The sequence below is a fragment of the Bufo gargarizans genome, unplaced genomic scaffold, assembly GCF_014858855.1.
Source record: "Bufo gargarizans isolate SCDJY-AF-19 unplaced genomic scaffold, ASM1485885v1 original_scaffold_1094_pilon, whole genome shotgun sequence".
Lineage (NCBI taxonomy): Eukaryota > Metazoa > Chordata > Amphibia > Anura > Bufonidae > Bufo > Bufo gargarizans.
Window position 1 is genome coordinate 195,140 of NW_025334235.1, and position 11,497 is coordinate 206,636.

The window sequence follows — 11,497 nt, forward strand, 5'->3', positions numbered from 1 at the left end:
ACAGGCCGTCAGTCTGATACAGAGGAGCCGGCGCGTCAACGCATTCTGCAGGTTAATCACGGAACATTTTGGGTTTTCCGTATGGGCGAGACCATTCCTGGTGAAGAGCTTGGAAATCTGTAGAATTTCCTGCACGGGTTGATATAATTAACAGTTTTGTCCTCGTTAGTATAGTGTTAAGTGTCCCAGCCCGAGAATGGGCTCTGCCACCCGATGAGGGTGCTGTATGTCCCGCTCTCCAGGTCCGTCATGTACTATGGAGAGCGGGTAATCAGCCATGGTCATAAGAAAAAAGACAATAAAACACAAAAAGGTTTTTAAAAGGTTTTTTATTTCACCATAAACTAAAAAAAATCCTTATAAAATCGGGTTACCTGACAATCCTAGCAGTGAACAGGTTAACAGAGCATCAGACAAAGAACAACCGCCGTCATATACAGAGATTAGAGAACAGTCACACCAGGTTATCGATGAGAGAAGGAGAGACACCGGAACCTTAGCGCTTCGCTCTCCGGAATATTAGCAGCATGAGTACACGACAAACATAATGCCACGTGGAGCCACGGCTCCACCTTATCCTGAAGATCTGAGGTCACAGAAATCTCACTGGAAAGTGCAACTTCCCGCCATATCCCAAATCCAACCTTTCCCAATGACTAGGCCGTCTGCCGAGTGTCTCCAGGACCTCTTCCTGAGCGGCGCACGACCACCACCACTCTAGAGGTCATAGCGAGTATGGGCTTCAATAGAGGCCTTCTAGAAAATGAAGAGGCATCCTTTAAGAGGATATTTAGGGGGACATCACACATCCGCCATCAGTTAAAGGGAGTCTTCCGATTCTCAGACACTGGCGTCCCATGAAGTGCAATATACCAGTAAAGTGTTCCCCAACATTTCCATCAAAAATACTTTGGGGCAAGCTGTCCTAATATCTCCCCATATTTTACTCCATGTCCCCCCCTTTATGTGTTCTACAGTGAATGGAACCTCTAACGTCTTGGTGTCACATCCCATCAGAGGCGCCGCGCAGTCAGTTCCTCGAACCCACAGTGGATTCCCACGGAGGCAGAGCATGGAGCTCATTACTGCTGTAGGCTCAGATTGTAATTCAGCAGACGGCCATGATTACATGAGACCGTCCTACAGCCGCCTCCAGATATAACCCAGGAAAAAACATCTGTGACAAGAGACCCCGAGAACCGATCGCTGCGGTCTTTACACGGTGACATTTCTAGGTGATGATCTCACAGCACAACACCAGACGTGACGGGGAAGAGCTGAGATCCCACACTCCATCAGGACAAGTGTCAGCTGCTGGGCTTTGTGGTCAGTGATCCAGTTCATCAGTCTCCTCCAGTATGGCCGAGACTAAAGGAGATTTAATAAAAGCCCTCTGCTGGTAATCAAGTCAGAAAAGCCAGTGGATAAATCCCTCTGCATATACAGTATATTCCATCAGACGTTTCACGGACAGATCCTCAAACGTTGCAGGGCTCTCAGCTCATTAAAGGCGTTTTCTGCTATAGTGTCGGCCTATCCTCAGGACAGGTCACCAATATCAGATCGGTGGGGGTCCGACCCGACATCAGTCACATGGCCAAGGTACAGGTCTCAGTGAAGTGAATGGGCCTCAGCTGCAATAGCAGACACAGCCACTACCCAACGGATAGGCCACGGCGCTCTCCGATCGGATACCGGTGACCCATCCTGAGAATAGGTCATCAACACACAACTTTAACCCCCAGACTGCTGTGCAAAGTCCGTCCTACCAAGACTAGTCATCCAGATTTTAAAAAAATATGGAGGAGCTGCAGAACGAATAAACAATGTTGAAATCTTTACCCCATACAGATAACGCCAGGCTAGTCATATACTGTAATCGCTCAGGACAGGAAGCCCGCGCCCCTCTATAGGCGGCAGATATAGCTCATTGTCTAATGAAGTGTATAGTGATCCCCAGTCCTGACAGGTCTGTTTTAGTAAGTACTTGCATCCCTCGTGTAATAATTCTGGAGTACCTATTCCTACGACTATGTTGAGCCATTCCTCGGTGAATTGCTATCAGAACTATTACATGGGGGTGCAATCAGTTACTAGAACAGACGTCAGGAGAGGAGACAGCTCCACTTTTCCAAATGCCCTAAAAATCATCTTTGTTAATGGATTTTACCTTCATGCTGCCACAATAGGCCTCCTGAAGCTGCAGCCGGTATCCAGCTGTATGGAGGTCAGTCTCTCGGAGGACGTGGAGACGGTGCCAGTTACTTGTGAGCGTTGTAGACTGACTCGCTGTTCCTCCTGGACTGATGTCTCCGCAGAGCTTTCAGCGCAGCGGCACGCTTACACCAGTACGGAGCCCTCCTGGCGCCTCCTCCACGTACTCTAAAGAGACTGGAACCTGTACGCCGCAACACTGGAAAGTGTGCATTTGGAGGAAGACTGGCCGGAAGGTAAAATTAGCCAATGACATACATTTTAGAAGGCATTTTAGGAAAAGCGATGTGAACGTTCAGGGACAACCGGAATCATTGTACAATTAAAGATCTGCAACCAAACTGACAACTACTACAGCAGCACTACATCCCATCGTGGCGGTCTTCACTGGACGGTCCGGCGGCCATATCCTGGTTAACAAGGCTGTAGTAGTGGATTCAATCTCCTGGGGGGGCCCATGCAGGACACCGGCGCACAGGTGTCAGTCAGTCCTCTTCTCGGGGAGAATGTTGGGCCCTCTTGTACAGACGACATTCAGAATGAGATTATCCGCCATTCGCTGCCCACCTCCCCGCAGATTACCAACCTTTCATATGATAAGCCGTGTGGTCAGACTCGACATATTGCAACCTATTCATCATTAAAACATTAAGATCCTCCACCTCCAATAACGACTCCCGCAGCGGGGGCGAGAGCAGCAGACTTCCCTGGTAATTGATGCTCCTCCGTCCCGGGGACCACAGAGTAAAATACACACGTGGGACTTTTTATTTAGTAGTTAATATCAGCCCAGCGGCCTCGTGTCGCTCGTCTTCCTCCAGTCTATTGTGCAATTCCAGACAATTGTGCCGTGAGCGGAGTGTTCAGCCCGTTTGGGGCTATTACACGGATATAAAGACATCGAGATAGAGTCTATCATAGGATTCCCTGAAGCACACAAGTAAGAGCAGGCTGAGAAAGCTAGATCCCGTCAGGCACCAGTTCAGCCACGACAACTCTGGAAATGAAAAGACAACATTGAATCATCCCGGGCATTCAGATCGTGTACTTTGGGCGAGACAGTTTGTCACTGGGCTCCCTGGAGCAGATAATAAACGCCAGGCCGAGGATACAAGACCCTGTGAGGCACCAGTTCAACCAGGACGGCGCTGTGTAGATACAAAAAGCAAGAGAACATCACACCGCTGCGCTACCCGCGACAACGCAAGGCGCATCAACAAAAACATCGATCACAACAGGAAATAAACGGTGCTGACGCAACGAGAGCCGGGTCACACATTCAGCGGCAGACGCAGCGACCGCACCTGGAAGCCAGATCACTGTGCAGCCAAGAGCTGCGACCTGACGAAGGCCTCCACAGACCCAGGGGTCGGCAGGCCCGTCTCATTACCGGTTTCTACTCCTGTTTTAGGTGTAGAAAATGGTCTAAATGTAAGACAGCGAGGACACGGTCTTACATTTAGAACCGGCGCTGGATGCACTGAAGTTATGGAGAGGCCGGCGCCTGTACATAACCGCGGCGGATCCACCGACGACACAGGGCCTTATCAAGACCGGAGTGTTAATAAACGGGCCCCTCAGCGTGTCACACGTGGAAGGTTTTAGAACCGCAGCATTACTATTTAAGGAAAATGCATTTATGTGGCATTTTTAGCTGCATTTTTTATTTAGTGACATTTTGAACATTAGTTTTTCCAGTCTTTCTTCAGGTCCTACATAGAAGCCTATGGGAAGAGGAGGGGGAAACACGGCACCGAGCTCACTGCATTGGGGGGAAAAAACTGCCCCTGACCAAGAGAGGATCCTGTGTACATATCCTGTAGTATGGTCTGGAGCTGCATTCACGATTCTGCTCTGCTTGTTAGAAACAACTGGCAGGCTATGGCCAGATATTCCCCTGAACAGCTTAACTGAGCTTCTTTAGAGACTGGAGAATTGTGATTGCAGCTCTGGGATTATAATGTGGATCAGTAAAAGCCGAGTCATGTGTTGACACAGTGACTAAAATTTCTATAAATTCACCTTTTGAGAGAGAACCCGTTTTATATGATAAGAACCCGTACAGCAGGAGCAGACCCCCATGTCTACAGCCATGAAGCCCCTCTTTACGGCAGAGCCTCCCCCTCCCTTCAGCATCCTTTATGTGATTGCTCGGTACACGGCGGGTGATGGAGGCAGCCGCTGCAGCAAGTACGGCTCCTCTCCTCTCTCCGGCCTTCTTCATTAGGAGATGACATTGCAGATCTGTTCTACAAGTTCTTAAGGGCGTCCTCCTAACAGAATGCAATTCCGCGCAGCCGTCTCCGGACGCCCACTGCACAGAAGGCGCTCACACTTGTCATCTTTATGGAGGAGCTTCGCTCAGTCCCTGATCTCTAGATTTTAAGGCTAAATGATTGTTTGGAAAACAGAAACCAAGAAGAAATAACTGGGGAGCGGTGGAAGCGGCAGCTCGGAGGTGGCAAATGTACTGAATGGGCGTATGGGGGGGGGGGGGGGGGGGGGGGGGGGGGAGCCCTATGTGACGGCTGGATGCAGTGGAATCACAAGGTGTGAACTCTACCGTAGATCAGTGGATAATCTAATATGTAAGGGGCCCCTCTATTCAATGTCTGTCCAAGGATTGGACATGCTGGAATCAAACTGCTCCATACTTCCTCCAGGACAGAGCCCATTGCTGCCGGAGCGTCTCTGTTCTAGTAAGATCCCTGCACGCTCGGCCAGTGCAAACTGTGGAGAGGGCAGGGGGCAGCCATCGTGTGTCTGCCATTACAATGCGGCTCTTTATAATACAACCCTAGACATATTATTGTGTGTAGTCAGAAGTATCGATCAGCGGGAGTCTGGGTGCAGAGAAGGCCCTTCTCCCAGGTCTACAATACAGCTGTCAGCAGGCACACTGCAGGACGCAGGAGGCCGCGGCCACCATCAATCCCTCAATGACTCACTCTCCTCCTAAGGAATGACTGCTGCTCCACGCTGCCGGGGAGATGACGGATAGACCGCGCGGGGTAATTGCAATGCCTCAGCTGCTCCTGATGGGGAGATCTGTCAGCCTGAATGCTGCACTTGGATTTCTAACTGGATACGACTCTCCTTTAATATTAATTCCAAAGGCAGAACAGGAGAAAATGTTCTCTTCTCCGCTGGATTTCAAAATGACATCATCAACGTACGTGGGACAATCGGGCGGCAGCAGCACCGAGAGCGAAAGCTTCGATGCGCCAAGAGCCGGTGATCAGAGTAAAGGGCGAGACGTCAGAGATCTATGAATGTGACTAAGGGCTGATTCACCCGACCGTCCCCCCAAACTGCCTGCAGCGGTGTTTTATCATCCAGTCACTTCCTATGTGATCGCAGGGTTACTGCGCCGACATCAATATGTCTACACAGACCAGCGAGCATCAGACACTATGATGCAGTCAGTTGGGATCAGGGTCGGTTCCTGGACCGAGCACAGTCGAGTGAATCAGCGCTAATATACAGAGACTTAAAGATGCTGCACATCAACGACAGTCCAGGAAAGGGTTAAACCCAAGGTGGCAGAAGTGCTAGGAAGAAATAATTGACTAACGGTAATGAGATTTTGGTGCTGATCATTGGCATGCTGGGACTATACGTTATAACATGCCGGCTGCTCAGCGGTACTGGATAAAGCAATGGCGTTTTCACCATTCTTTGTGAGCTGAACGGTGATTATGATGATGATGATGATGATGGTGGTGGTCAGGCAGGCGAGGGGCAGCCACCATCATGAATCGCCATCATACATACTGTCCTGATTATTCACCTCCTTCATGAATCATCTGCTGGTAATTTTATATTTTAAGATGACCTTAAAGTGAATCAGGGGTTCACGGGGATCTGTGCCTTTCCAAAATCTCCAGCTCCAAAAGTGGCCGAAATCCTCATCAGCCTGAAGGACGTGGACCCCGATCTGAACGGATCTAATGCCCACAAGATGACTATGAGGAATTGAACCTTTCCCTGGAACAAGAGATACAATGTCCACGCACAATTAACCGCTGCCTCCGGAGCTGCGCTCTGAACTAACAACCGGGGCAATCGTGGAGCCTGATTAATGGGGACAGCCAGAATACTGGAGCATTGCCGGAGCAAGTCCAACCTGCTGCCGAAAACAGCTTAAGGGCGGCCAGAGCCCACTTATACAGATGGAGAATGGATCCGAAAGTGGAGTTTTGGGGCTGATAACTGGAAAATGAGCGGCCGAACGACATGATGAGAGCCAAGAGACTGGAGGCAACTGGGCAAAGCAATGGAAATACTCCACGCGAATCATCTCCCGGGGCCCAGAACGCCACAAAGTCACCTGTAATATAAACCTTATTTCTATCATGTCCTCCTGCCACATGTCTACACCCATCGGCCATAACAATAAAACCTAATTCTGATTACTATGACGCCCCACACACCACAAGCTGCAATGTCTTGTGTGTTCCGACACCCATCACCATCATCAGCAGTAACGTTGTCAGCAAGTTGCTCTTCAGTAGCTCTTCTCTGGGATCGGACCACACGGGCACCCACGTATTAATGAGGCCCGGGCACCCATCACCCTGTCGCTGGTTCACAGGTTTTCCCCCAGTCTCCAGAGGCCAGGGCTCCGGGCACCCCCAGTCTCTCAGATACTTGCAGCTTTATGGTCAGGACTGCACACGGGATGAGCCACCCATTACAGCCTAGCCCTGGCACAGCTACAGCGGTCAGGTTATGACGACTCCAATGCAGAGCAGAGAGGCCGAGGCCCTCGGGGAGGACAGGAGGGGCACTGCCGAATATAAAACCTGCATAAACTAAACTCCTGCTCAGAAGCAGTTATCATCATCATTAGTCACTGGGTCAGGAGATTTCACTCACCCGATGCATATCTATTGCAAATTCTTTAAAGGGCCGGTTCACGTTCTTCCACATGGATGGAAGCAGCCACAAGCTGGCCACCACAGGAGGGGTACTAAGAGGGATTCACCCCCAAAGGAGAATACAAACGTGGAGGACGGGGGAGATCATATATTGTAGTATGGCAGCTAGTGCATCCTTAGTCACGTGGGAGGAGGCAGCCGAGGGTGCCCCCCCCCCGTGCCCCCCCCACCCACCCACCCCTGAAGGCTTCCTTCACAGTTCTTTTTTGCAGTATTTTTCTGCTTGTAAAACATGGCACGTATCCGTTTTTCCATTCCCTGTATCTGGTGTTTTTATATGTCCCATAGTGAGGTCTATGAGACAATGGCAGCAGCTAGAGCATTCTGCAGAAAAACTGAGGGAAACCCGATGTTCGGCTGCAGCACTTTTTTTTTGGGGGGGGGGGGGGGAAGCCAGGAAACATGCAAGAAAGACACCACATTTTTCCAAAAAGTGCTGTTTTTTTTAAACCAGCCTTAAAGGGGTTAACCCATTAAAATAAATTACCCCATATCAGTGGTGCTGACTGGCAGGTGTGCAACCACTGCGGCCCCTGCCAATCAAAAATGGAGAGCAGACACGGATGCCTATCTGCCGCTCCGTTCAACTCTATGGGACTGGCAGGGACAGCAAAGAGCTCGGCCATCTCCAGCGGCCCCCTAGAGCTGAAGAGACCCCCGCAGTCAGACACCACCCATCAGACACCACCTTTCTTGTGGATAATGCTGTAATGTAATAGGAAATGCTGGAGGCAGGGAGGTCCCCGTACAAGATTATGTCTACTCACCTGTGTTATAAAAAGTTAAAAACACCAACAAGAGTCCAGTGAAGATATTACTCAAGAAGGTGACAAAGCCACAGGTGATGCCCTCCGGGACGGGGTAAACGGTCTCCACAAACATCTCGAAGAATATTGGCACCGTGCTGTTGAGAAAGACTCCGATCAGGATGCACGAGGTGTAAAGGGTCGCTGCGGCAGACACAAAACACATCGTTAGCAACATTTTACAAAGAAAAAACTAAAATAAATTCTCGCCCTAAATTTGCGTAATCCAGACGCTCCCATAATATGAAGAAAAAGGCAGCAGGGACGTATCCCCCGGATCTGGGGTCATGAGAGACTTCAGTAACACATTTTCAATGGATCCAGAGCCTTGGAATCTAAACTAAAACGTAACTTATTTACATGAATAAAAAAAAACTCCATGGTGCCCTTGATGAGGCCAAATGAATGAAGGGATGAAGACTGCAGACCAGTTTTAGTTTTTTTAAGTCACGGTAACCACTAAAATACAACCCCAATTCCAAAAAAGTTGGGGCGAGGATACAATGTAAATAACAAAATGCGGCGATTTGTAAATCCCCCAGCAGATCGCGTATCGGATGATGGAAGGAGACCGCTCACCATTTCATATAAAAAAATAAAAATAAAAAAAAATATTAACTCCTTTAGAAGTCGATGGCAGCGCGGCATCTCAGAAACGTCTTTCTGGGGCCGTGCCCACCGCTGCGCGGCTTCCTTCATCTTTTGATATTATGCCCTGTAGATGGCGAGATCGGAGGTCACTGCATATTTTCTGGAGGAGTAATAATAACGTTTTTATATTTTTCTTTAGATTTTTTTTTTTGGGGGGGGGGGGGGTGAACTGTACTTTTTAGTGACACCATTTCTGAGGACATATAACTTATATTACCCTTTTCTGGATGGAAATGGGGGTAAAAAAAAAAATATATATATTTTTTTTTCATAAACGTTATTAATCTGTAGATCTCTTAGTCCCTCTAGGACAGGCATGCTCAACCTGCGGCCCTCCAGCTGTTGTAAAACTACAACTCCCACAATGCCCTGCTGTAGGCTGATAGCTGTTCAGGCATGCAGGGAGTTGTAGTTTTGCAACAGCTGGAGGGCCGCAGGTTGAGCATGCCTGCTCTAGGAGACATCACTTGTATAATGCAGGGGTGTTCTCGCATATCCCAAAAGAGACGGGTCCGGGAGCGCAGCACGCTGCAGTGATTTGACGCTGTTGCAAAAATCCAGAAATCTCCAGATATGTTCCTGGGTTATCACAACGCTGCCGGATCAATGGCCGGAGTCACGTAGGAGACCAGACAACATCTTCATAGGTAATGTAACCTGCTATTACACCCCTCCCCCATACAGTATCCATTCAGCGTCTGCATGGCATTAATAGCTGAGTGTTTGCTGGGCTTTGTAGTACATGTAAGGCTACAGGTTGCTTCTTTTACATTATTTTATTGTATGATGCAAACACAAAGGGTAACCCACCTCATGCAGTGACAACCCTATGGCAGGACACAGGATCATGCACTGCAGGTAGTCACCGGACCAGAGTAATTTATGACCAATCAGCGGGCCTGTTAGAGGTGTACATGAGAGAAGCGCTGGGATTGGCCGGGAGCAGCTGCCCGAGGGACTGACGATGTACCCATTCTGGTGCGGAGAGTGCGGCTCCGGCGGTGATCCGGGGGCGCTGTATCCTGCCTCCTCTACCTAGACTAATGATACTGGCGGCACGGACAGGCCGGCTGCGTTCCAGTCTACTGCACAGAGATACGCAGGAAACTTTCTTCAGAGAGTACGTTGCCATCACAGGCGTTATTGCAACCTCTGGTGAAATAATCCGTTTTCATGATTTTACATTGAAGAACACTTATTAGATGCAGTTTTCGCAGACTGGAGAACCTCCGGCCATCTTTGCTTCTGAGAGACTCTGCCCCTCCAACACGCCGCAAGCTGGTTTTTTTATTAGTAACAAAAAGGATTTCAGCTTTTTGTTGCCCCTGTCCCAAATTTTTTTGAGATGCGTCGCCGCCATCAAGTTGGAAATGAGTGAATTTTGTCATGAAATGGTGAAGGGTCTCCATCATCTGAAATGTGCTCTATGCTCTGCTGGGAATAAAGTACAGGTCTCGGAGGGTCGCAGATCATTGCATTCTGGCTCTATTCACATTTCACACAGCACCACAACTTTTTGGGAATTGGGTTTGTAGTCCTGTCCTGCCTGGACTACTGCAACATCCTCCTGTGTGGCCTCCCATCCAGCACGCTCGCCCTCCACTTCAGGGCATGCTGCCACCACACAGCCTGCGTCCTTCCACTTCCCTTATAGATTGTAAGCTCTTGTGGGCAGGGTCCTCTATCCCTCTGTATCCGTCTGTTAATGGTTTATTCTATTTTTAGATCTGTGTAATCCCATCTGGATGTACATGGAATTAATGAATAATAATAATCCGTGTGAACTGAATCCATAGAATTTGAAGTCTTCATACAACGTGTGATGAATGGGGCTTATTATAAACTACAGAATGAAGGGTTCAGAGATGTCTCTTTGGCCCCAGGCCCCAGGTTTCACCCAGTAGCAGGCACTACAATGCACACAGCACAGGACACAGACTTGTACGTCTGCAGCCGCTGATTTATCCTGATGCTCCCGACGCCAGCAATATCTGCAGACATTTACAACACTTGGCTCGGTTTCTCGCTCTGACAGCGCGCTGCGGTGTACCTATATGCTGGAGCAGAATTTTTTTTATAAAATGCCTGCGTGTCCCGGTTATTCCACTGTGAAGAAGAGAGCAGCGGCTGAAAAGCAGAAGCCTTCAGTCAGGCAGATTTACGAATCATTAGCTAAGCAAAGCCTAGAACGCGGTCTGCCGCCAACAGCGCCATTCAGTACAGCCAGCAAAAAGCTGAACTGGAAAACAAAGAACAGACATGTGATGCAAAGGTAACGACCCTGCAGACTGAAGACACAAGCAGCTCCCCGCAGGGCCGTGTAACTGCTTTACGTCAGGAGACTTTCCTGCATTGATCAGCCACTGACGGCAGCAGCCGCAGGCGGACTTGATGTTTGAGCTAAGAAACCATGAGAAGTTATAGAAAAATAAGTTTTAGGGGAAGGTTCCAGAAAGCAAGCTGCCAGCGCGAGCCGTGTGCAGGGGAGATGTATGGGCACCGGCGCTTTATTAAGAAACCTCATTTACAGGAATAATTGCTCTGTAACGAGCGACCTTCTTAGGAAGGTTAAACATTTCATTACGTGGGTGCGGGAGAAGGATTTCAACTGAGAAGGTGTCGGATGGGGAATCTATGCATCTCGAAAACAAGTCAATCAAATGGGAATCGCAGGTGTCACCGCATGTTCTAAGTACCCTGCCCATCATCCCCAGACGTCGCAGTCATCTGTTACTGCTCAGAAGACACGACGTGCTGAGCGATCTGGACATTGCTTGGCCGCCCGCAGGTGGCACGTGGTCGTATAGCAGATCGTTCATCAACATATGTGCTGACATTGAACCAGCCGGACAAACTCCTCACTGCAGAAGACGCCAGCGCCACTGA

The 11,497-nt window shown here is 49.2% G+C and overlaps 1 protein-coding gene across 2 annotated transcripts; it reads right to left on the minus strand.

Annotated features, from left to right (window-relative positions):
- Positions 1–312: 312 nt before the first annotated feature.
- SLC49A4 (solute carrier family 49 member 4) lies at positions 313–8,628 on the minus strand. Of its 2 annotated transcripts, none has more exons than XR_006387209.1 (2): positions 7,922–8,628; positions 313–3,211 (listed from the first exon to the last, which is right to left on the minus strand). XR_006387209.1 is itself a non-coding variant. In XM_044273749.1 (2 exons), exons 1-2 carry the CDS (start codon positions 8,136–8,138, stop codon positions 3,250–3,252), a joined length of 330 nt encoding a protein of 109 aa, XP_044129684.1. In that variant the 5' UTR covers positions 8,139–8,628; the 3' UTR covers positions 3,222–3,249. The 2 variants fall into 2 exon arrangements, 1 of the variants encoding a protein (XP_044129684.1); XM_044273749.1 differs by lacking the exon at positions 313–3,211 and adding an exon at positions 3,222–3,362.
- Positions 8,629–11,497: the final 2,869 nt, after the last annotated feature.

Bases quoted from the DNA above. Each gene is read 5' to 3' on its own strand.
- SLC49A4 (XM_044273749.1), bottom strand. From the start codon at position 8,138: ATGTTGCTAACGATGTGTTTTGTGTCTGCCGCAGCGACCCTTTACACC. The intron at 3,363-7,921 runs GTGAGTAGACAT...GTATCTACACAG, and splicing joins TTTAACTTTTTATAACACAG to CGCCGTCCTGGTTGAACTGG.